Source organism: Microtus pennsylvanicus, chromosome 13, assembly GCF_037038515.1.
Source record: "Microtus pennsylvanicus isolate mMicPen1 chromosome 13, mMicPen1.hap1, whole genome shotgun sequence".
In the NCBI taxonomy this organism is placed as follows: Eukaryota; Metazoa; Chordata; class Mammalia; order Rodentia; family Cricetidae; genus Microtus; species Microtus pennsylvanicus.
Genome location: NC_134591.1, coordinates 11,270,155 through 11,293,966, shown reverse-complemented (window position 1 = coordinate 11,293,966; position 23,812 = coordinate 11,270,155). Strand labels below are relative to the sequence as shown.

Sequence of the window (23,812 nt, the reverse complement as noted above, 5' to 3'; positions counted from 1 at the left end):
CCATCACAATCCCCCTAGGCAGGGAGATTAGGGAATGGGGCTGTCTGCCTTTGCCCACCATGCCAGAGGAGAAAAAACAACTTCCCCAAGTCCCTCAAGTTCTTCTGGCCACTGTACAAATCGTTCTTCAGCATGGAGAGTTTCCAAAAGCCCTAATTAGCAACTCACAGCAAACATTTCTTTGCATTAGCTAATGATCCGGCCACACTTGTAAGCAAACAGAACCAACGTATCTAATCAATGCTGAAAACCAACCAAATGACTATTAAACATCTGGATGTAATTTTCTAGTTAGAACAAAATGAAAACATATGCAGGTCCCTTTGATCTTCTTCTTAACAAAGAAATTGTTGATAAAAACCATACTGGTCAGTCAGTGTGTAATTTTCATAACGTCTGCTGGTTTCTCTTCAAATGCTCCCAGTTTAATTGGGTTGGTTTCCTGCAATCTCTAATTTTACCATATTGTGTGAAACCACAAGAGATCCTTTGGATGGGATTTTATTTGCGGTTTTACTGCTGCATGGATCTGCTACTGATTTCTTTTCCTTCTCTGCCTTCTCTCCTCTACCTCCACTCTGTAGGAATGGGGTCGGAATGAAATGCTACAAGCATTGCTGAGAAAATTTCTTCTGGACTCCATTCCTAGGTTTAACAAAACACTCACTTCACCAAACAAAACCAACTCAACCCAACCCAGCCCAAGCATGTTGACTCATGCCTATAATCCCATTATTTTGGAGGCAGAGGCAGGAGGACTGTTACAAATTTAAGGCCAGTTGCATTTACAAAGTCAGCTCCAGGCTAGGCAGGTTTATAAGCAAGCCACCCCCACCCCCATCTAAAATTAACAACAACATCCACAAAAAAACCCCAAACAAATAAATAGCTCAAAACAAAAGAAAGGCTAGTGACGTCCCTAAATTGGTAGAATACTTGCCTTGCCTGCACAAACCCTGTGCGGTGGTAGTACACTCTTAATCCTAGAACCCAGAGAATCAGAGGTTCAAGGTCATCCTCACCTACAAGGCAAGTTTGAGGCCAGCTAGAACCACTTGAAACCCTGCCTCCAAAACAAAAGAAGACAAAATAGCCACAATCATTTGTTTCAAATCATTATATATGCTGAATTGAGAAACTGTAAATAGCAAGAAATGAATGCATTTCTTGAACACCTATATATGCATCAAGATAAAGTTACACTAACGAGGTTCTCCTCCACAGAGGTAAAATGGGTATTATTTTTTCCAAAGACTATTTCCTATGGAGCTGGTATATTTAACATTGTTAACAGATTTCAAATTAAAAGATGAACGCAGGTATGGAGATACGTGTCTTCAGCCAATCCCAGCATTTGGGAGCCAGCGGGAAGAGGAGAGCTACACATTCAAGCATGGTCTACATGGTTGAGCTCTAAGTTAGTTGGGCTACAGAAAGAGACCTTGTCTCAAAACCACACACACACTCAAAATGTGAAATATCAAAATTATAGATTTAATGAGCAAAACCAAATTCTTTTAAATAAACTACAGGTAACTGCACATATATTATTCATTTCAAACATACAGTTAAAGCAACTTGATGGTCTTAAACACTATCATCTGTAATGCAGTTTGATGAGCGTTGTGTAATATAATTATTACAGCATACCAATCACAGAGTAAATATGACCTTGAAAATGAAAAGGGACACAGACGTCTTCTTGTCCCAAGAAAGTTGATCTGAATGGAAAGACACCTTTAAAACTCCATCGTCTTTATATGCGTACTCAAAGGGTTCCCAATTTTAAAACCATATGTACCCACAACCCCGTACTGCATTTTCAAGCAATCAGAAGGGCTGGGCTGGGGTCAAAGGCTAGTACTAAAAAGCACTAGTTATAATTCTAGTTTTTAGTCACAAACCGGAAACTCCAGAGAGTGGACACACTTTCTGTGAGCAGTTGAGAGGAAAGCTAGGGAGTTAGAACTGATTTGGAGAGCGGGGCTTGTGGCACCGCTTTTGCTTCTGACCCCAAATCTAATACTTTAAAACTTAGTTATCAGTGTGCTCCAGGAAGTGGAGGGACACCTGAGAGGTAAAGCTTGGGGCTGGGACCCGATGGAGAAAGTTTCACAGCAGGCACAAGCTGTGCCTTGCATAGACTTGTGGAGTCCCAAGCACTTTTTACCCAGCTTGGGAGCTGACCAAAAGGACAGGCTACTGCTTGGGGAAGGTGATAAATCACTGAAGGATGATTTCAAGGAACATGTTAGTTACCTGGAATCACAGGGAGTTCAAACAATCCCGTTTGGTCAACCCAGGCATCACCAAATCTAACCAAGGAATGAGGCCTGTCTTTCCTTCTTTCCATTCTGCATGCCATGAAAACGAGTAACACAAACCTGTTCCCAATTCGACTAGAAAAAAAAACAACCTCAAATGACACCAAGTCAGTTTAACAGTCAACCGTGGTCTGCAGATTGGCTGATAGTGTTCTTTCGCTGTTCATTTATAACTGATAGTAAGACGGATGCACGTACAGACATATCAGTAGCATACGTGTTTAAAAAGAACATTCCAAATACTGTAATGTATGACCAATTTTTATATTTCAAAGAAAAGAATCTGCTAAAAGCAAAAAGCAAATTCACATCTATTTCAGTATGCTCCTTCCGGTAACTCTCCATAAAGTAAAATAATGGGGATGGAGGTATTAATGCCCCAAATTTGTTAACTAGATTTTAACAAAAGATAAATGTTTGCCCAAGCGGTGCCTTTCTTACCAGAGAAGTAACCACCAGGAGGCTAAAACAGCATCATTCACTCGTGGCTTACATTAAGAAAACAAAACAAATAAAAAAAACAGCTCCAAGAACTGCTCTTAAAAAAAAGCACACGTGTGGCGATACTGCAGGTTTTCTGCTACAGAACCAGACAAAAACCGGAGGCTCTCAGCATTAGTTCCATAGCATGTCTCCTTTATTTAAAATTTGGAAATTCCTCTTATGTCAATCCTCATTAAACAAGACCCTCAAGCTGCTTTATTTACCAACTCAGTGGTTCACACGCCTCTGCCAGGAGTATAACCAAAGCAACGGGGGGAGGGGGAAGGGCAGGTTTCAGGTCTCAACGCTGGTTTATTCCATTGTCTTTCATTTCCCAGAAATTTGATACTGACTAGTGCTCTCCCGGCAGTCTCCTAAAACTCTCGGCCACTTCCCTCACATGGAAACAGTGAAATCATTTGAAGACCAGAACCCAGACTTCTCTCGGGGCGCAAAAGCATCTCCTCTGCGCGTGGGACCCGAATGGCTAATACTGTCGGCACCTTAGGGATCTTCCCCGCCAAACGAAGCCAGGTCGACCTTTCACGAAGTGGTGCGAAATCTTTCCAAGCCTCAGCAGACAGCGGTCCACTCTTCCCGCGATGCTGTGCGCATGCCAGCTGCGATGCTCACTCCCCATCAAAGGCAGAGTTCACTTCTCGTGCGTCCTTAGAAAGGCAGCTCGCGCAAAAAATAAGCTCCCGACAAAGTTGTGAATGGAACCTCACTTTCGGAGTAACACCGAACCAAGGGAACCAATACAGAAAAATGCATTCTGTTCTTCTTACCAAGATGCATACCCTCCCCCAACAAGAAACTCCATGGTTTGTCTCAGGTACTTTCACAGAGGTTCCCTTCACGGAAAAGCGGAGCGAGCCGCAGGCTTCGGCAAACTTCAGCCCCCTGCTTTCCTCGCCTCCCGCGCGCAGGCCGCTCGAGCTCGCGCGCACCCGCGTGCTCCCCCCCCCCCACTTGCCCACGTTACTTTGATTGACAGCCCGGCTCGCCGCTCTCCTTCCCACCGACCTTCGGCGGCGGCTTGCCAATCTCAGCGTCTGACCGCTCCCCATTGGCTGCCGTGTGCGCCCCGCAGCTCCTCGGGCACCGCGGCCCTCAGAGCGCACAGGACGCGCTGGCGGAGGTGGGGCGCAGGCTGGTGGGCGGAGAAACGGGCACTCAGAGGCCGCGGGGAGGTGGGCGGGGCGAAGCCCAGCACTGGCTGTGGCCGGCTCGCGTCAGCGTCCCACGTTGGTACGGTGCACACGGTTGGCTGAGAGGCCGCGGCTCCGCCCACGTCCGCGGCGGCCCTGGCGCTCGCAGCCCCCGCCGCTCGACTCGGGCGGGGCGCTGGTTTGCTAGCGAGTGTGAAACCGCGTGTTAATGTAAGCGGCGCGAGAGGCGCGGGCGGCGGCAGGAGCAGCGGCGGGGACCCCGCGTCCCGGGGCAGGAGCCGGGACTCGCCTTCGACGTGGCCCGCAGCAGAGGGAGGCAGAGCGGCAGCACGCTCTCCGTCGCGTGGACGTTTGCCTTGGGGTTGTGAGAGAACTTTGCTGCGGCTGGAGCTCGTCCACCCTTCGCCGAGATCGGGGAGGGGAAGGCAGGCGCAGGGAGCGCTGGAGCCCGGAGCGCGCCCGGCAGCCGGATGCCTGGGCTGGAGGAGCGGCGGGCGGCCGAGGGGCTGCACCGCGAGCGCTAGTCGCGGACCGGAGGGAGGGCGCGTACTGCCGCGACCCTGCGCAGCCCGCACTTGGTCTCCGCAGCTCCGCGTCGTTCCGGAGACTCTGCAACGCCGGTCGCCGAGCCTCCGGTGAGCCGGAGCTCACCGTCGTTGGAGCGGGTGACCTCCCGACCTGAGACGCGGCGCTTGCTGCTGGCTGTCTACGTGGGTTGTAGCCAAGGCGCCACCTGTGCGGCCGCCGCCGCAGGGAGGAGACTCTCAGCCCGCCTGCGTTCGTGAGCCGCCGGAGGGAGCCCGGCCGGGGGCACCGGGTGGAGGACCGCCGTGGGACCCGGCGCCCCCGCAGCGCAGACTAGCTGGCTCGGCCCGCGATGTGGTCCTGAGGGCGGGGGCCGCAGCCGTCGCGCCCTGGCCTTGTATCCCGTGCGCCCCGCGCGCCGGCCTGCTGCGCTGCTTCGCGTTCCCCGGCGGGATTCAAGTTGGAAGTGGCGCGGAGGATAGAGCTGTCCCGGAACAGAGCCTCTGCTGCCGCCAGAGCGATGTTCCCGCAGAGCCGGCACCCAGTGAGTCGCCGGCGCGGCTGGGACCCCCGTCCCGCTGGGGAGCCCACGAAGCCCACTTCCCTGTGCCCCGCCCCTCCTGCTGGAAGTCTAGACGCGCGGACGGGGGGTCTCGCAGTACCCTGGCGCCTGTCCCAAGACCGGAGTGATTCTGGCGTGGCCCCCTCCTCTCGCCTGTTTACATGCAGTCAGTGCAGCCCGGGTCACTTCCAGGATTCGGGGCTGAGAGGGAGTTGGCATTTCTCCGGTCCCCGGGGTCTTTATCGCACGGTTTGGGGAGGGGCGGCCTGAATGGCGAAGCTCTGGCCTGGGCCTTCTCAGCCTCTCCGGGCGAGTGACCCCAGGGGTGTTGGGCACGCACGGTCCTCGTTGGAGGTAGACTTGCTTCTGAGCCTCTTGAGAAATTAGGGCCCCGGGAAGATCCGCTTTTTCCCTCTCTAAAGTGAGCCGAGGGCTCGAGTTTGGGGCTTCGTTTTCCACCATTTCTAACTTTATTTTTTTTGTTTATGTCCCATCCGCTTCTCTCTCCTCTTGACTTTTCTGCTTTACGTCCTCATCTTCGTATCTCCTTCCTTGGTCCCCCTTGCTGGTCACCTGCAGACGCCGCACCAGGCTGCAGGCCAGCCCTTTAAGTTCACTATCCCGGAGTCCCTGGACCGGATTAAAGAGGAATTTCAGTTCCTGCAGGCGCAGTATCACAGGTGCGTGTCGATCTGCTTGGGGTGGTGGTCACCTGTGGGGGAGGGGGGGTCCTTTCTCACCCGACCAGGCTGCTTGGGCTGTGTGCTTAGTGCTTGTGTCCAGGCGGTGGCGTGTGGAGTCACAGTTAAGCCCTGTCATTCATGTTACCCCCCTTTCTTAGCTCGTTCTGGGCCGCCCCTTCTGTTGTCTCCTCCTCCTCCCATTGTTTCGCCTTTGCGCATTTGTGGCTGTTCCAGGGAGTCCCTTTTCGTGTATTTTGGAGTTGCATGAGAACCGTCAATATTTGCACTTCGTTTATTTATTTTGCAACAGGCTGAACTAAAACATGGGTTCAATCAATGGCTCAGCCCTGGAGTGTGCGTTCAGGAAAGCAAAGCCATGTTGAAATTGCACTTTGCCATACTAGAAAATTGGGTTGTATGAGACAAAGTCCATTAGGGAAGACTAGATGCGTTTAGCTTCCCATCATGGGTGATTAGGCGGTAGAATGTAGATAACGTGCGTGGCCCACACTCTGGGGTGTTTGGATAAGCCAGGGGTATAGACTCAAATTCACATTGACCTCGGCTCTGGGTTCTTTATGTAATGATACCTTCTTCAACGGGTTTGCTAGTGAAAACTCTTATTAATGCCCCCATCTATAGTGAATATGCAGAAAGGTTACTTATTTTGCTTCTGTGGGGTTTTGACTCATTGGAACTAAGCAGTGACTTTGAAGGAGATTTTTAATTTTGTCATGCTTAAGGAAAAGGACAAACTTTTTAAGGTTTGGTGGCTTGGGTGTGAGTTTTTTTTTTTTTTATTTTGTCAGTGGCTTTTTGATTTTTGATCTTTTATCTGCTTTCAGACGATATCTCCAGAACTTGAGGTGTACTTGCACACACAGTTTACTGAACAGGGGCAGAACTTCAACCCACTCGTTGCTGTAGCTGTCTGTCTGTCATATTTTCCGCAGGGCTTCAAAACCAAAGGTTCTGAAAGGCACTGGTTATTATAGGAGTGACTTTCCCAGTGAAGGTTTTCATACCTGAAGACTGCCTGGGCTGGAGCATGGTTGTACAAAGGACAGTCTTTGGTGTGTTCAAGTGGGATGGGGACACATGAGGAGTCAGTCTGTTTTGATGGGTTTATCCATCTTGCTCTCTCAACATGATGCATGCCCCCATGAACAAAAAGAACAGTAGTTGGTGGATATTCCCTGTTGTTCACCCTCTTTTTCAGCATGGAATACAAAGACAGCTTTTGGGATGTTTTCCTAGCTTATTACTTTTCCAAATTGTTTTTGCTTGAAGTGCAAATATGTGAGGCAGATGTTAAACAAGTGACATAATGTTTACCCTAAGCTGCCTGTTTTGTTTTCGTAGTCTTAAATTGGAGTGTGAGAAATTGGCAAGTGAGAAGACAGAAATGCAGAGGCACTACGTGATGGTAGGTATCCAAGATGGGACCTTTTTCTTTTCACGTAATCGTGTGTGCTCTTTCTACAAAAATGTGAGTTAACGACATGCTTGGTTCTTCTCTTTACAGTATTATGAAATGTCCTATGGATTAAACATTGAAATGCACAAACAGGTAAGCTTTAGCTAAATGTTAAGCTGAGAAAGCAGTTTATAGGATTTTACCTTGCTGGTTTTGTCCTCAGTCACTGTACGGTAGGGGTGGGTGTTTCTGGGCTGTTTTCTACCCTTCTTCAGGTTGGTGTTAATACTGTGCAGCAAGGATTGCTCCTTCACGGTGGTTACAAGACTAGCTGAGGTGCTCTGGAAACGTTTACATGCAGACAGGAACGGAGCTCAGTTTACTTTTCCACATAGGTAGATTTATCCTTTAAAGATCTCAGATATATTGTGGTTGCTGGAGTTTAGGATAGTTAATGTTTTTATATGTTTGGGTATAAAATGTGGAAAGTGAGGGGTACTTGGGAGTTTGTCTAATCAGATTTAATAAAGCATATGTCTGTAGAGTGCTCTTACACTTTGGTGTTCCGTAAAGTGACACTCAGGATTAGTGGCTTATTAGCAAACATGTTTTTGAAAATTTTCTCAGTTGATGCAGATTTGAAGGCGAAAAAAATCTCCTTTTACGGCTGACGAACATGTCGGAAGGTACTTCAGTCGTAGTGGTTTTAAAAGCATGAAAGATTAGTGACTGGAAAGCTTTAGCAATGACTTGAGTTTGCAAGTTCCCATAAAATTCACACTTATGGCTACTATAATGGTGTATAAAAAGAGTATTGAGCTGGAACAAGACACTAAGGACCTCATAAGAGAAGAAAAGCTAAATGATTGCTCAGCCCAAAGGGCCCTCAATTGAGTAGTCATTGTCTGCCAAAGAAAGCATTAATGGCAGGGTGCAAGTGTTCTGGAGATATGCTGACATTCACTTTATCAAAATGCTGGTACAATAAGTCTTTTAGAAATCGATTGCCTCTTAAAAAATTATCATCAGATGAAGTTGCACAGTTGGACACGTTTCAAAGTACAACAATACAATTCTTACTTGATGTATATGTGCTATTTCATCTTAGACCCTTGTTTCATTAAATTAAAGAGCATGGCTGACCGGCTGGGGCATGGTGGAGAAATTGATTAGTTCAGCCTTCAGATCTTCCTTATATTCAAAGATTTTCATTAAGCAAATCCATTTCAGAGTTGAATTCTGCTTTTGTAACTCTGCACTCTTTGATTTTTAATTCATCAAACATTTCATAATTATGTACATTAGATCTGTTCTCTGATACATGTTGTCAGAGCACTAAGTCAGAGCCTTTCAGCATTGTAATGAGCCTTTCACAAAATGTTTGTTTTACTCATTTGCAATTCTTTATGTGGTGCTGCTTTTTTTTTTTTTTTCCTTTTTGGTGTTTCTGTGGCTAGCTTGCTTTGCTAAGGTTTTTAAGTCAATGATAGTGAGCTGGAACAGCTTTGGTTAATGGCCATTTAAGTATGTAAGTAAACTTGCTGTAGGAATTTTGATTAGCATCTTCTAATCTACTCTGTATGGCATTTTTTTCTTTTCTATTATGTATTCTGGGCACTGAGCTTTTTCTTACACATAAACTGGAAGGATTTAATACCCACACACTCTTGTACAAGGGAACAAGTACCTCTAGTTCTTGTGATGTACTGGTGTTGGTCTTATTGGAGAAGCAGAAAAAGATGTGTTAATTCTGGGTTCTGGTGACTTTTTATTTATGAGAGAAGAAGCAAGGGGCCAGGAGGGTCAGACACTTCTGGTGTGAACAGAGTTTTCCCTTGGGTTCTGTACTGTTCTGTCTTGGGCATATACTGTCTCTTTGTATGACAATATGCATTAATAATACACTGTGTGTAATTTCGCTGGTAATTTGAAACAAGTGGGAGGCTAAGAGACATCATGTTCTTCATAGTAGAGTGTTAAGCCCCCTGAAATTTAGTTTATATTGTAAATACTGACAGACCCTTCACTAGAGTGGTGCGCAAATCTGTGCTGTAATTCAGTTTAAAGTGGTCTTACATTTGAAAAACATCCTTCTGAGTGTCACATGTTAATAGTAAGTTTTGAGGAGTCATTTGGTGCTGTTAGTGATCATAATTCTTATTAAAACTAGTGACGTCTGGCCCCTAGGGTGTAGCCAGGCTCAAATTGATGCTTTTTGCCGCCTGATCACCAGCATGGCCTAAGTGCTCATTATATTGTAGAGAGGGCCTTTGGAGCTCTCATTAGATTTGACAGGAATTCTCTCTGGGGGGAAACTGGGCATTAGCGAGACTCCTGACAGGCTGAAATTATTCCTGCTTTATGGCTTATAACCAAATGCTAGCAAGGCATCATCAGGGGACACAAAACATTGTCATTTCTGACAACATCTTTGTTACTGAAAAGAGGGTAGCCATAAAAAAAGGGTAGCAATGGGGGAATTTTGCACGGAGAGCACTTTAATGCCGGTAAGATTTGTCTCTAGTGTGGCTCCTGCCTTCCCGGCCCAGCTTTCAGCAGCTTTGTCAGGATCTCACTGCCGACTTCTCTGTCTGGAAGGTTTAAAGTGGAAGTACGTCCAAATCAAGAGTGGTCTAATTGTGGTTTCCTAACTTGGTATGGTGCCCACAATTCGTGTTTATGTTGTGTCAACACTTCCTGATAAAACCTTCCCATGACTTGCTCTCCTCCATTCTCGGCTGGTTACAGAAAAGGCAGCTTACTGAGACAGTTTTTTTTTTCCCTAGTGCTTTTTAATAGGCTGCTGTCTGTCTTTGCCCGTGTAGGTGGTAAATTCTATTTCTGATCACAGAGAGGTGGGACCTGTTTGTGAGAAAGCAAGGCAATTCTGAGAACACCAAAGTGTTGAAAATTACATTGAAAATAACAAACTGGAGTGAGTCTTCATTCAGGAGCAGGTCCCCAGTGTATGAGCTATAATTTGTTGTTGTTGTGTTCTGTGTGTCCCTTAATATTTTGGGAAACAAGATGTGCTGGTATTATCTTTTCTGCATGGTGATAGGGCCAATGCTACAAGCCTGATGTGGTGGCAAATACCTGTAATACCAGTCTGGTGGTAAGGCAGGGGTTGAGACTGAGGTCAGTGTGGGTTGCATAATGAGACCACTCCTCAAAGAAAGAGTGTGTGTGTCTGCAAGTGGTGTTCCTCGCCTTTGTACCATTTTTCAATGGCAGTCTGCCTCCTGTTGAGCTGGGTAAGTGGCTTGCTCTATCTTGACACATGCTCAGCACTTGGAGATCAGGGCTCAGCATCATGGAAGCTTTAGCTGTAGTTGCTTGTTCCAGAGAGTTAGCAGAGCTGCTTCCTGTACCCTCCAGGTTGCTTTGGGAAACAAGAAGCCAGTTGCAGAATCAATTTTGGACCTGTGTCCTGACCTGCATCTCTTCTGCTGTGTATCTCTCCAGTTCACTGTTTCTGTGTTGATTAACTTTACAACTTACTATTTAAAACAGGTAGCTAGATGAATTATTCTGTAAGCTAGGGAAGTCAGCAGCACTGGTTTTCTGTGTTTTGAGATCTGTGGGGGATCTAGCCATGGGAAGGTAGAAAGTTGTATACCATTGAGCAATACTGTTCTCATCCTAAATTGTGTTCAAGAACAAAAGAAACATGGCAGGAATCTTGTGGGAGAATGGCAGTCAAGCAGACAGGGTCTGGAACTGCTTTCTGTTAGAGTGGGCAAGATGAGCTCTGGGACTTCAGCCTGACACTGGAAGGAAAGACAACCGTTTTTTCAGGTCTGATTTTGGGTGTGATCATGTGGTATTTCAGCACAAGCCCAGTGTCTCCCATCAAATGAATTTTGGAGTGAAACTATCGTTTACCGTTTGGATGCGTGCTTTTAATTTTTCCTAGAAAAGAGAGTATTCTTTGTGTGCATGCCTGTGAATTATTCAGGTGGAACTGGTAGGGATTCATCCCTTAGCAGCGAAACATTTCCTATTTTTCTGTAAAATTTACCATTGTTTTGCTTTCATTCTATTGCTGAGGGATGGCTTTTCCTGTAAAATTCACCATTGTTTCTGCTTTCATTCTCTTGCTGAGGGATGGCTTTGATTCCTGACCTTTCTGCTTTTGCTTCCCAAGTGCTGGGATTGCAGATATATGTTGCCACGTTCTGTTTTTTATTCTTTATTATTTTTATTATTTTTTTTGAAAAGTGTATGTTGTTTGTCTATAATTTGTTGCTTTGAGAATTTTTAAACATTATTTTGTGTGTGTGTGTGTGTGTGTGTGTCATCATGTGTGGCAGGCACCTTTACCTATTAAACATCTCACTGGCCCCAAGATTCTTTTTTGGAAGGAGCACAAGATCCCATACATGTCAGACATCTGATCTGCTACTGAGTTGCTAACACCTCACAGCCTTGAGAGTGCGCCCCCCGCCCCCCATCACAGACGATGAATGATTGACTAGCCAGAGGGCAGCACTTAGATTTAAGCTTTACCCGGTTTTAATCAGCATGTACAAAGAGAGTAGCTGTCATCAAGATTGGAGTGGCCCCTAACTTCATTTTCATGAGCTAGGCTTGTCCTTTACAAGCATAAGTTCAATGAGATAAAGCTGCGTTTAAAGCCTGGTGTTTGAAGTGCAAGATTAGCTTGCAGAATTTTTTTTTTCTTAAATCAAACTGGGCTGATTTTGTACTACCTAACAGTTTCTTTTCCAGCCCTTTGTCTAGTTTCTGTCCTTGGCCTGTACTGTGGCAAGAAAAGTGTGGAATCTGGCTAGGAATTTAAGGACGCATAATGAAAAAAGTTCCCATAGGCTTAAGAAAAAAGATTTATATTCAGTTGCGTTTATGTTAGGGGTTTCCACAGTGGGAGCAGGTGTGTATGTAAGTAGTGCAGAAGGAGGTCAGGAGGAGTTGGGTTCTCTGGAGCTGGAGTTACAGGTGTTTATGATCCAGCCTGTGTCAGAAACTGAGAGTGGTTTCTGCAAGGACAGTGGCCTCAGACAAAGGTGAGTAGAATTGAACCTGGGTCGCTCCCAGGCCAGAGTTGCCTCTCCCACATTACTGTACAGCCTGGGAGAGTTCCTGAGATGTATGAGTTTGCTTTGGATAGTTAGAGGTCACATAATTAGGAACTGGGCATCTCCTGAAAGAGTTTTCAGGCCCTCCAGTTATGTCTTTGTAAATTGAAGGTGAGATTGAATTAAAGTCTGTTACTCAGTACAGGAGCCAGCACTCTGTGTACAGATTGAGGGGAGTCCTTCACCAGAGCACTTGAGATGTTCCACCAAATAGTGTTTGTTAAGACCACAAACAGAAAAACGTTTCTTCAGTAAATAAATCCCCATTGAGTGGTGTTTAAATATAGATTTAGTTACTGGTTCATGGACCATTTTACATTTCTGTACAGTTGGGTCTTTGTTCTTTTCCTCCTTATGGTTTCTGGAAGTGGATTAAAGGAGGAAACAGACGAGGCATTTCAGGAGACTTTACTCAGTCAGTCTGTCCATCTCCACTGCTTACTGATTTTGTTTGAGAGACTGGCCTTGAACTCAGGATATTCTGCTCCAGTCTGCCCAGTGTTGGGATTTCAAGCTCTTGTTTCCAGCTAGAGTGCTTTTTAAATCCAATTTTAAATGACCACTTTTGTCTTTTTGACAAAGTTGAATGTTTATACCGTCAAAGTAGCCCTCATAATAGCGTTAGAGAATTCAGCAATAGTGTGTAATACAATACTTTCCATAGAAAACAGAATAAAACATATATAGTCATGCTTTGAAGTGTTGTAGTGCTTTATTGGGATGGAACTCAGGACCGCACATGGCAGATACCCAACCTAACTTGCTATTTTAAAGAGTGCTGGGGTATATGCGTCGGGAGGCTGGCGATAGGTGTGGGTAGGGAAAAGATAGGTTTTTTGTTTGTTTATTTTGGTTTGATAGGATGTTCATTTGTGTATTGTTTACAAAGCTTTTTACTGGACCTTTGTATGTGGTATCATAAAAAACTAAAAAAAATTTATTTTCAAACTTTCTCACCTTACTATCCATTTACAATATTTTATAAATGTTAATACAGTAATGAAGTAACCTATGATTTATCATAATCATTTCAGTTTTTAAAAATTTAAATTTGAATTACTATTTCATACTGTTAACCATCTTTGAAGCAACCACAGAATTATTATACGAACATAGCGTTGACTTCCTTCCCCTTAAAACTTTCATATTAGGTATAATAATGATTTTCTTAAGTTTAAGGTACTCTATGGTACTTCTTTGCCATTTTTGGTAGGAAAAAATGGAGAACAAGGGAAATTTCTAAAATTTTCAATCAATGAAACTTCCTTCATCTGCTAAATAGAAGAACTGTGGAAACAGCCCCACCAAGGAGCAGTGTAACAAGAGATGCTGCTAGGTGCTCATCATCCTTTAGAGGCGATGAGATTATCACATGCTAATGTGGAGCACAGTTGCGCTGTACAGGTAACCCTCTGCAGTGCTTGCAGTATTGACTGAATTTGTTTTAGCAGCATAGCGATCCGGTCGGGGTATTGACCCTTGATGCCTTGTGCATCTTGCTCACAGACTAAACATGCTAATGTATCAGTATATTTCACTGGCTTACCCAGTTTGTCCCCTGGTAAAATACACACTATCTCTGTCAGAGAACTGCTTTTCAGCATGTTGCCACATTTAGAACTTAGGACTTCTTACATAGTGGGTGCTTCAGGAGCTTGGGCGTTGGGGTCTTCTTTAATTTCTCTCTCTTGTTCTGCTGTTCACTCATCCATCACCTTCGATGTCCACTTCTGAGTATTTTCCCTGTTAATGTTCTTTGTTTGCTGTATTGCCTTTATTTTCTATTCTGCAGTTCTTTTAATCCAGACAAATTGGTCTCTTTATGTTAAAAATTTTAGACGTTTTTTGAACGTTACGCGGCCTCCCTCGGCCTCCTTCAGGGTGTTTTTATGTCAAGGCTCTCCTGAGAGTTTATAAACCCACAGTAGCTGTCACACCACCTATTTCAAATCAGTGTCTTGTCTCATGCCTTGTTTATTACTCTGGCTCATCTACAGTCCGCTGGAGGCTTGTTTACACACATTCTTAGGCGTTGAATTGTGTATCACAAACTTGATAGTCTTCCATGTTCCATAATGGTTGCAATCATTTTGGATCCTCATCCTCAGAAATTTTGAGAGCAATCCTTGGCCAACACCAGCGGTAGAAAACCAACCACTTGTGCCCATTGTGTCCAGATACAAAATGTAACCCTATGCAAAAATTGAGATTCAGCAGTAAGTCCATGGAATCCAGATGAAAATCCTGAGTCAAGAGTATTCATAATGGACCTTATGCTGAAATTTAAAATGAAATCTGTTTAGTTGAGCACTGATAATCTTTTCTAACTTGCTTGGGTTTTTACTTTTATTTCTTTAAACTTGTTTGAGACAGTCTTATTATGTAGCCCAGTCTGGACTGGAACTCGTGCAGATCAGGCTGGCTTCAAACTCGGATCTTCCTGCCTCTGCCTCTTGAGTGCTGGGATTAAAAACATGTTATTATTGCCTGGCTCTTTTTCTTCTCACAAGTAGTTTATACTTCAAATATCCCAGTGCTTCCAGGCTTCAGGAGCATACAGCTGCCTGAACTAGTTCATGGAAGCTGCTGCTGCTTTTTTAGTGGTTGTGTACCACCTTATGTGGGTACGAGGTTGAACTCGGTCCTTTGCAGGAACTTTTAACTGCCAAGCATCTCTCCATTTCTCCTCCTTGCCTTTTAAAACAGGGTCTTGTGCATCAAAGACTGGTGGCAAAGTCACCATGTAATTCCCTTTCCCTTAAGTGCTTGGATTATTCATAGGTACTTAGGCTACCATGCCTGGTTTTCCACTGAGGCTTCTTCATCAGGCGTTTAATTACACTAATTTGTTTAGATTTGGATTAAAAGAAAAGGACAAAATATGTTGTTGTTGAAGCCTGTGTTTTAAAGTGAACTGAATAAACCATTGCTTGTCAATTATGGACAGTCAAGCTGCTAATAGAATTGGTGATTAAATTGTATTACTGCAATTTATAATGATTATAGACACAGTTTTTATTTAAACTTCCAAATTTTATGTCTGCCACTCAAACATTTTATTATATCAAAACTAAATATTCAGGAAAGGAGAGAGAGGACCAGAAAGGTGTCTCAGCAGTTAAAAAAGGCTGGGCTTACAGCACAAAAAGAACAAAAAGGAAAGAAAAACACAGTGAAAACTCATTAACACTCACTCACCTATGTGGTGTCTGAAGTCTGTAAATTAAAACATTTTATACTGCTTGCATGTTGGTTGTTGGTCTTGGTGTGTGTTCAGGTGGGAAGGCATGGCTGACCTAACCAAGGCTGGCTTTTACTATTTTGCCAAGGATGTCTTTGAACTGTGACCCACTTGCTTCATCTCCTTGGAGCTTGGATTACCTCTTTAAAGAAAGAAGGATCTGGAGAGTGGGGGTGGGCTTGGTAGAGGACAGGGACTTTTCTTTTTCAACCAAACTTCAGTCTAATTTGATGTGAGGGGGGAGTCTTTATGTATCTTAAGAGTTCTATCTTAATGGATTCTTCCTTCTTTCAAATAAACTTATCCTTGTGCTTTTGCATGTTTAGATTGCTGACTTACATAGTGTTAAGGTGCTTTTCTTCAACCCACCCGGCAGCCCCGATATATACATACTACCTTGTTTTAGGCTCTTTAACTTTAAGGGACCTTGGAAATCTGCCCACTGTTTTTGCTAGGGAGAAATTTTTTTATTATTAATAAGCAGGGACAGGAAATGCTTTTGCAAAAGGAGGCTAATTTTGAAATTTGAGTGTATATAGAAAGTGCCCTAGTTGGGTATTTTATTTGTAGGTGGTAAAAGAATGTGAGGTGCCAGGGAGCAAACTCTGAGGCTCCCTGTATGAGAAACACAGTGGTCTTCCCAAGGCTTAGGTAGCCAGGCCCCAGGTTTGCTTAAGAGCCAAGTTTTTGTTCCTTGCCATCACCCTTTTGATGCTTTGAGCAAATAATGAGTCAGAGCCACTTAGAAATGTGGTGACCAGTGGTGTATTGACATGCTCAGACACTGAAGAAACTGCATCAGGGAGGTAAACCACTGGGATTTGCAGTAAATATATTACAGCACACAAGTGACTTGCCAATACTGCTTGTTTAGCAGTTTGCAAGGGCAATGGCAGTATAGATTTTTGAATTAGAAGGGAAGGGCTGTTCTTTCTCTGTGCAGGAACATCTACTTGATGTCTGGGGAGGAAATTGATTTGGGAAACAAAATATAGCTGCCTTTATTTATGCCATTTCATAGACTTCTATGGATTCATGAATGAAAATAAAAAGGTTGTTTTGGGTTTAAGGAACGGTATGTTAATCTTCTTAGTTCAAAATGGAAAAGGATGGACCATAGGGATGGAGGAAAGGCATCCTGTGCACATGTAGCTTGCAGTTAAGGTGCTTCCTCCACTCAGTTTTTTGTTGTTGTTTGTTTAGCACAGGGTCTCATGGAGCCATGTTAGCCTCCAATTCACTGTGAAGGCTGGAGTTGGACTCCTGATCACCCTATTTCCAATTTATAGGGATTGAGATTATAGGCATGTGGTATTCACAACTATTCTCCCTCCCCCCTTTTAAATCTGTTTTTTTTTACCCCTCTGTTTTTTTGGTTTTTCGAGACAGGTTTCTCTGTAGCTTTGGAGTCTGTCTTGGAACTAACTCCTATAGACCAGGCTGGCCTCGAACTCACAGAGAACCACCTGCCTCTGCCTCCCGAGTGCTGGGATTAAAGATGTGCGCCACCACCTGGAGACTTAAATCTGTTTTTTTTTTAATCACTTTTTGGGATGAATTTTGCCTTTGTAGCTGGGCTTGCCTTGAATTTGAGATTGCCTTGTCTCCCCAGACAGAGCTTGCCAGCATAAACCACCAAGCCCAGCTGAAATAGTCGTCGTCCTTAGTATTTTGGTTTGCTAAGGTTCTTTTGTTTGATTGTGGAGTGGGCTTTATTGGCGTTTCAGTGACTATAGAGTCCTCTCGCCATGGAGCTTCTTGGGAATTGCTCTGCAAAAGCTTCCTGTCAGCTCCCTCGGTTTCCTCTTCTCTGTGTGTGGATATGAGCTGCGTCACCTTCAGTGATGCATTCAGTAAGTGAGAATACAGACAAGTAAAATCAGGGTTGTTCTTATTTCTGAGGGGAGGTTGAAAGCCATTATCAAATCTGTTAGCCCCTTTAAACTCCATTCATGCTCTTGGCCTTGCAAGTCTTGCTCCTCTTGTACTTACGTCTTGTTTTTTGCTTTTCATTCCCAATATTTATTTTTTTTCCCTCTCTTCAGTCACTTTTTATTTTTCTCTTTGTAATTTTAAAATGTTCCTTATTGATATCCTCTCTAGATCATAAGCATTCGTCTTTAAATTCAAAAGGGGAAAAAAGAAAACAAAAATACAGCCCTTTTGATAATCGCCACTGTTTAACAAATATAAAATAATTAAAATAATAAACACATGCCTACCAGCAATGTGGCTCAAGTAATTAATATAACTAAAAAGGAAAATATAGTGGGCTGAGGGTTTTGTTTTGTGTTTTTCATTTATTAGGATGGACAAACACTAAATAAGACTTGGTTCATTTTTACAGAAGTGAGTTCAGCTGTATAAATGGAAGAGATTTGTAGGTGTGGTTTAGATTTTTTTCTTTTTTGATGTAACAAACTAAGTGAAGTTGAAGAAATTGGCTTCCTGAAGATAAAGGGATTTGTTTGCAGGATAGCTAGATCAAGTTGTGTGGTTAGAGAAAGTTTCAAGCCTGTGTGCACACACTGCATGTATGTGTGGGGGGCGTTGTCTGCGTGTGGTATGTTTTTGCGGTATAATCTTCAAAATGCTGTGTAGAGGACTTGTATATTTCTGTATCTATTTGGTCTTGAGATGTTTGTTGACTTGTCACATTTACAGCTCTTGCCTAAATACTAATATTTGGAGAAGTAAAAACAAAACAGCAAAACCTCAGGCCAGAATAAAGAATGACCTTTGAGAGTGGTTGTAGATATTTATTATCTTTATTTTGAGATTGGTCTTGCTATGCTGTTGCCCAGAACTATCGTGAACTCCTAAGGTCCATGAGCCTTCTGACTCAGTTTACCAAGCAGCTGGAAGTACAGACATGGGCCTCTGCTTCTGGCTGACGTGCTAGCAGTTGAGGCTTTAGGACTCAGGAGACATTTTTTTTATACCTGTGGTAAGTACTTAGGATGGAGAAAGGCATAGTTCAGTTAAGCCTGTTCTAAGGAGCTGTGAAGTAGTCCAGTTGTCCTGTCTGTCGATATAGAAAAACTGGTTGTTGACAGCTGCTTTGACCTGCCAGTTGGCTGGGGTTCCAGAGCCTTTCCATTTGTAAGCATGCTGACTCTCTCTTATGCTCCTGGGCCATGAGCTCCCTTGGAGCCAGTGTCTGCATAGCAATAGAGAAGACTGGAATTGGCCCACTGAAGTGCATCCAATACCCATACTTTTTAGCTGACCAAAGGCCAAACTCGTACTGCCAAATTCAAGATGGGAACTGCCAACTTTTGAATCTGTTTCTTACTGATTTCCTTGGGTGTAGGGGTACTGTTGAAGTAAATGAAGGATATTTTGACTGATGATTTCTGAGATGGCCCCTAGAGTTTTCCAGCTGGTTGTTCATTTATATATCTGTATTCATTTCTATTTCTTGGCTGATTTACAGGGAACTTGACTCAGTTCCCTTCAAAGAACTTGAATTCACTGGCAGAGTATTTTATTTTTTATTTTATTTATTTATTTATTTATTTAGGATTTCTGCCTCCTCCCCGCAACCGCCTCCCATTTCCCTCCCCCTCCCCCGATCAAGTCACCCTCCCTAATCTGCTCGAAGAGCAATCAGGGTTCCCTGACCTGTGGGAAGCCCAAGGACCGCCCACCTCTATCCAGGTCTCCTAAGGTGAGCATCCAAACTGCCTAGGCTCCCCCAAAGCCAGTACGTGCAGTAGGATCAAAAACCCTCTGCGATTGTTCTTGAGTATTCTCACTATGCAAAGGCTATTTAAAAAGCTCTTCCCTATCCTTGCTTTAATCTGAGAAACAACTGACACATGTATGGAGCAAGTGTCAGTTGTTTCTCAGATTAAAGCAAGGATAGGGAAGAGCTTTTTAAATAGCCTTTGCATGGTGAGAATATTAGTATTGACACTGTTTATAATCTGGAGTACAGTTGGAAGGCCAGGTTCTGCTGTTTGTTCCATACTGGCTAATATGGCTGTACAGGGGAGATGAATGTGGCTCCTTTTCCAAGTCTATTACTCAGGAGGACTGTAAATTTGATTGGCTGTTACAATTCTAGCAGAATCATTCGATTTGAGAGCAATAGAAAGATAAGATATCCAATTACTCAAATGATTTGCAGGGTTAGCCAACGTTGTCATGGAGACATGAGTTGGAACAAATTAAATTTTAAGCAATAAAATAATCTTAAAGCCCGTCTGGGAACAAGAAAATTTGGCAGTAGCACTTACCTGAATTGAATCTTAGCTTGACACGATGTTGTTTGACATTGATATACTGTGGAGGCCTAAACTTTATATATATAGTACATTATCTTTAAGAAGCATCCCTGCTAAACCAGTGAAGGAGAATATTGATATAAAAATCAAGGGGCATGTACATTTATTCTGTGGCTTAAATGGTAATTGGCCCTCGGTTCCTATGATGTTTTGTATTTAAGGATTTAAATGCCTTAAAGATGAAGCGGCTTTAATTGAACATTTAAAGAAAAGATTGATTTAGCAGCCACATGAGTTTTCCGAGCAGCTCTGCAACTGTGTGTTTGAAGATGCAGTAGAAATCCTGTGGCAGCCTGTCAGTGGGGGTGGGGGTGTGGGCATGCATATGTCTGCATGCACAACTGAGGAGAGTTTTGACATATACTTCTGCGCTGAAGGTACTTCTTTGTATTCACTTAATTTTCTACTTTGTGGTGTGACTTGAAGACTGGAAACCTGTTCCAAATTTCAGGTGATGACCTAACACCTGAGTGAGCTCTGGTCTAAGATTTAGAGGTTATTCCCCTTACTGCTACATTGTTTAACTGATTCCTGTTTTGTGCCTTGGATTTGAAAGCTGCCCAGTGCCCAGAAGCTCAGCGGGAGGGCCTTTTACCCAACTGTCTGTTAGGTAGATGGAGATGAAAACTGGTCTGAGGGCGAGCCATTTGCTGCAATCTCACAGCCTTCGATTTTCTTCCCGTCCTAACCACAGATCATCTCAAATGATTCAGTAATGACCAAAAGTGCAATATTGACCTTTATTCCCTGGTGGATTACTGTGTTTCACTGTCCAAATGGCAGGAAGTCTCTTCTGTTCTGCAGAATGAATGCAACATTATTGAGTCAGCCTAGCCCTGTGGGAACCACACAAGTGCAGACCAGTGTAACAGAATATGTGGGTTAAATTTGGTTTCTGATGCTCTGGGAAACGAGAGCTGGCACGTCCTGGAACCCACACAGTTAGTGGGGGAATATGTGGGATGTTTTCTAAAAACACCCACATGCATTGATTTGTCAGCTTTTAAAGTAACTTGTTACTTGGTTCTATTCCTGACGTAAATGGCTCTCATTTCTGTCGTCCTGGGTTGCGTTTTCATTCACATTGTACTTCTCTGAACCTCAGGACGCTAATCATAAAACCACATATCATAATTACAAATGGACATGACTGTGCATTTGGAAACTGTCGATTTTCTTTATCACACTTGTTCTTATGCATATTTTGGTTAATTTGTATATCCAGGAATCTTGTTTCCTCTGTTCAGAAAGCAGGTAGGCTGTTGTTATCTTAGAGGACTGATGCTTTCATTTGGATTGGATTTCTCTGTAGGCTATATTTCAATGTTTTCTCCCCGTCCCCATAAAACATAAATTTAATTTGTAGTTAAAGTATAATTCCTGATTGCCTGCCTCAAGCAAAGCTGCATCATTATCCAGTAGTTCTGTATACTCCAAGTAGTTCTACAAACCGTCTTCTACATAGTGAAGCTTCTCTGGGTGTTATGCCTTGTAGATTTGTTCTAAATTGATTTGAGAATTTACTTTGTTATCTGTTCATATTGGTCTCCAACTTGTAGTACATTCCACTGCTGTTGTACTGACTAAGTATGACTGGGACTAGTCCGTAGACCCTGTGGTAGTTCCTCTGCTCCCTCCCCACAGTTCCCTCTTCTGGATACTCTGGAGCTTTCCGGTTCCTGATGTTTATTGAAAAGAGTTAAGCCAGGTGGTGGTTGTACGCGCCTTTATTCCTAGCATTTGTGAGGCAGAAGCAGGGGATCCAAGATCAAGGCCAGCCTGGTCAACAGTAAACTTCAGAACAGCTAGGACTACACAGAGAAAAACAAAACAAAAACAAACAAACAAAAAAGCCAACAACAAAAATGATAGAGAGAATTAAGCATGCCCACTTGGGAAAACAGGATCATTGCTTTCCTTCCTGTGGTACTATTCCTGACTGATAGCTCAACCTGGGGGAAATGGTTAGGCAGCTCAGGGGCTGGATCTTTTCAGCTAAAATTAAGTAACACAGATACATGACACCCGCACATCCACTTTGCTAGACCATGGCTATCCTTGATCTGGGTCTTGTGTAGTAGTTAGAGTAGCAGCTTTCCCTGAGATGTCTCCTGGGAAGAACAGCAACTGCTACCATGTGTGTGCAGGTAATTTAGTTGTATATAGTGTGTTGATGAAGTTAGGAAACCCACAGTTTCACCCACCATCCACTTTGGCCAAAGATTTCAATATGTTAAGGAAACACACATGCGAAATTGCTTCTTCCATTATTGCAAAGATGTAAACCTCAGGAGCAAAGAACTTTGTTATATCACAATGGACAGTACAAGATAGTGGGTCACAGGTGACTGGAGGGCAGTATCAACCAGAAATAAGTGACAGGTGCCTCAGTAATAGCTGAAGTAAAGGGAATGATGTTTATATCATTGCTGTGTCCCCCGCCTTTTGAAACAGTTACTTGTGCTTTCCATTCAGAGTTTGACTCTTTGTATCTGACCTCGGTGGTCTCACACAGGTCCTGTTTCGGTTTAGCACTTGCAGTTCTAATCTTCTGGGGATGATGATGATATCATTGGCTTTTTCTCTTACTGATCTCGCTGTTTTATGAAGTACCTGATTTTTCATGTACTGCCAAGTGAGCAAGATCTGTGAGAAGAGTTGGAGGTGTGCCTAGTTTGGAGTAGCTATGGAGAGATTGGCTCTGTCCAACCCAGAGCAGTAGAATTTGTCTTGGAAGCCTGTGGAGGCACAGAAGGTATTTTGCTTTAAGGGCACCAAAAGCTGTCTTGTTTGTCCGTCCTGTAACAAGTCAATATGATTTCCTGTGAACAGGCCCTTTGTGAACTCCGTAACAAGGGTTTCTGAATAATAGAAATGAGCCAGTTACAAGCCTAAACAGCTGTGATGCTTTTGTCAAAGATGCAGCTTTACCAAAGTGACAAATTAAAGCCCAAATGTTCTGCTTGGCAACAGTTGGGTCAAAACATTTAAATCATTAATTAAAAGGAACTGAAGGTGGGGGGCAACTGACACAAATACATTACAAACTCAGACCTCATCTTAAAAATGCAACTGAATTCTTTGGGGGAAAAATTAGGGCAGCCCTCAAGTGGGGCCTGACAAGCTTGTCATTTGCAAATAAATCAAAAGACCATCATTGCAGGAAGGAGACCCAGTGAATAGAGTTGCTTTGTCATTCTTTGATGAGCCCTACACTCAAGCCTGCTATTAAAAATGAATGCATTCAAGAGGCTCTGCATTAAGAACATAAACAATTAAGGGCACTTGAGCTGGTCTGCTGAGAGCTGCTGAAGAGAAGAGATGGCAGAGTTTCTGCATTCTGCCTCCAGAGCCAGAGAATGGGAGCAATTAGTGTTGCTATCTCCACCCAGGCAGCCTTTGCACTTTTTTCTATCTTTTTTTTCTTTTCTCATAACTTCTCCTTGTTTTCAGAAAGGCTGAATATAAAGATGAGCATCGAAAGGAAGAGGAAGGCTCAGGTTTAGCAAGTGTAGAGGCTACCAGGTGCCAGGAGGGGGAACATAAAAGTTATTATCTACAGTCCTTGTGATAAATTCTGCACAGCTGACCCACCAAAGGCTTTCTTTCATTTGGTTCTCTTTGTCTTATATTCGTTACAATTTTTAAGGAGTACATTTGCCTTGCCACGGGACAGGGTAATCTGGATAGTACATGAGATTTTATACAAGAGAAAAATGTGATCCTGGGCCCTGGGCTTGTGTTTTTTCAGTTGGATTTGTTTTGTCGTAGAAAGGCTTTGGAGAGAATCCTAGATGTGCCATCAGATTGTTCTGACCTTAGGCTGGTTATTTTAACCTTTGAGTTCATTCCAAGAGGATTTAGTTTGAAATTGAGAGAGATGCCACAGGGCCAGGCTGAAGTTAAGCACAAGATGCTGTGCCAACATGTGCTAGTAGAGTGTGCTAGATCCCAAAGTGACCCCGAGTTGCCACAACTGCAGTAATACCTGTAAACCATGAGAAAGAATTGCATGTTTCC

General features: G+C 43.5%; 1 protein-coding gene across 14 annotated transcripts in view; it reads left to right on the top strand.

Moving 5' to 3' along the window:
- Window positions 1-4,180: 4,180 nt before the first annotated feature.
- LOC142833372 (transducin-like enhancer protein 1) overlaps window positions 4,181-23,812 on the top strand; it is a 91,608-nt gene continuing 71,976 nt past the window's right edge. For 6 of the 14 annotated variants that reach the window (XM_075944671.1, XM_075944668.1, XM_075944669.1 and 3 more), the window contains exons 1-4: window positions 4,181-5,048; window positions 5,646-5,746; window positions 7,112-7,175; window positions 7,275-7,319. In XM_075944671.1, the coding sequence (XP_075800786.1) occupies window positions 5,025-5,048; window positions 5,646-5,746; window positions 7,112-7,175; window positions 7,275-7,319 (234 nt within the window). In that variant the 5' untranslated portion in view covers window positions 4,181-5,024. The remainder of the gene's footprint in view (window positions 5,049-5,645; window positions 5,747-7,111; window positions 7,176-7,274; window positions 7,320-23,812) is intronic. The other 8 variants (XM_075944672.1, XM_075944670.1, XM_075944667.1 and 5 more) reach the window with 2 other exon arrangements.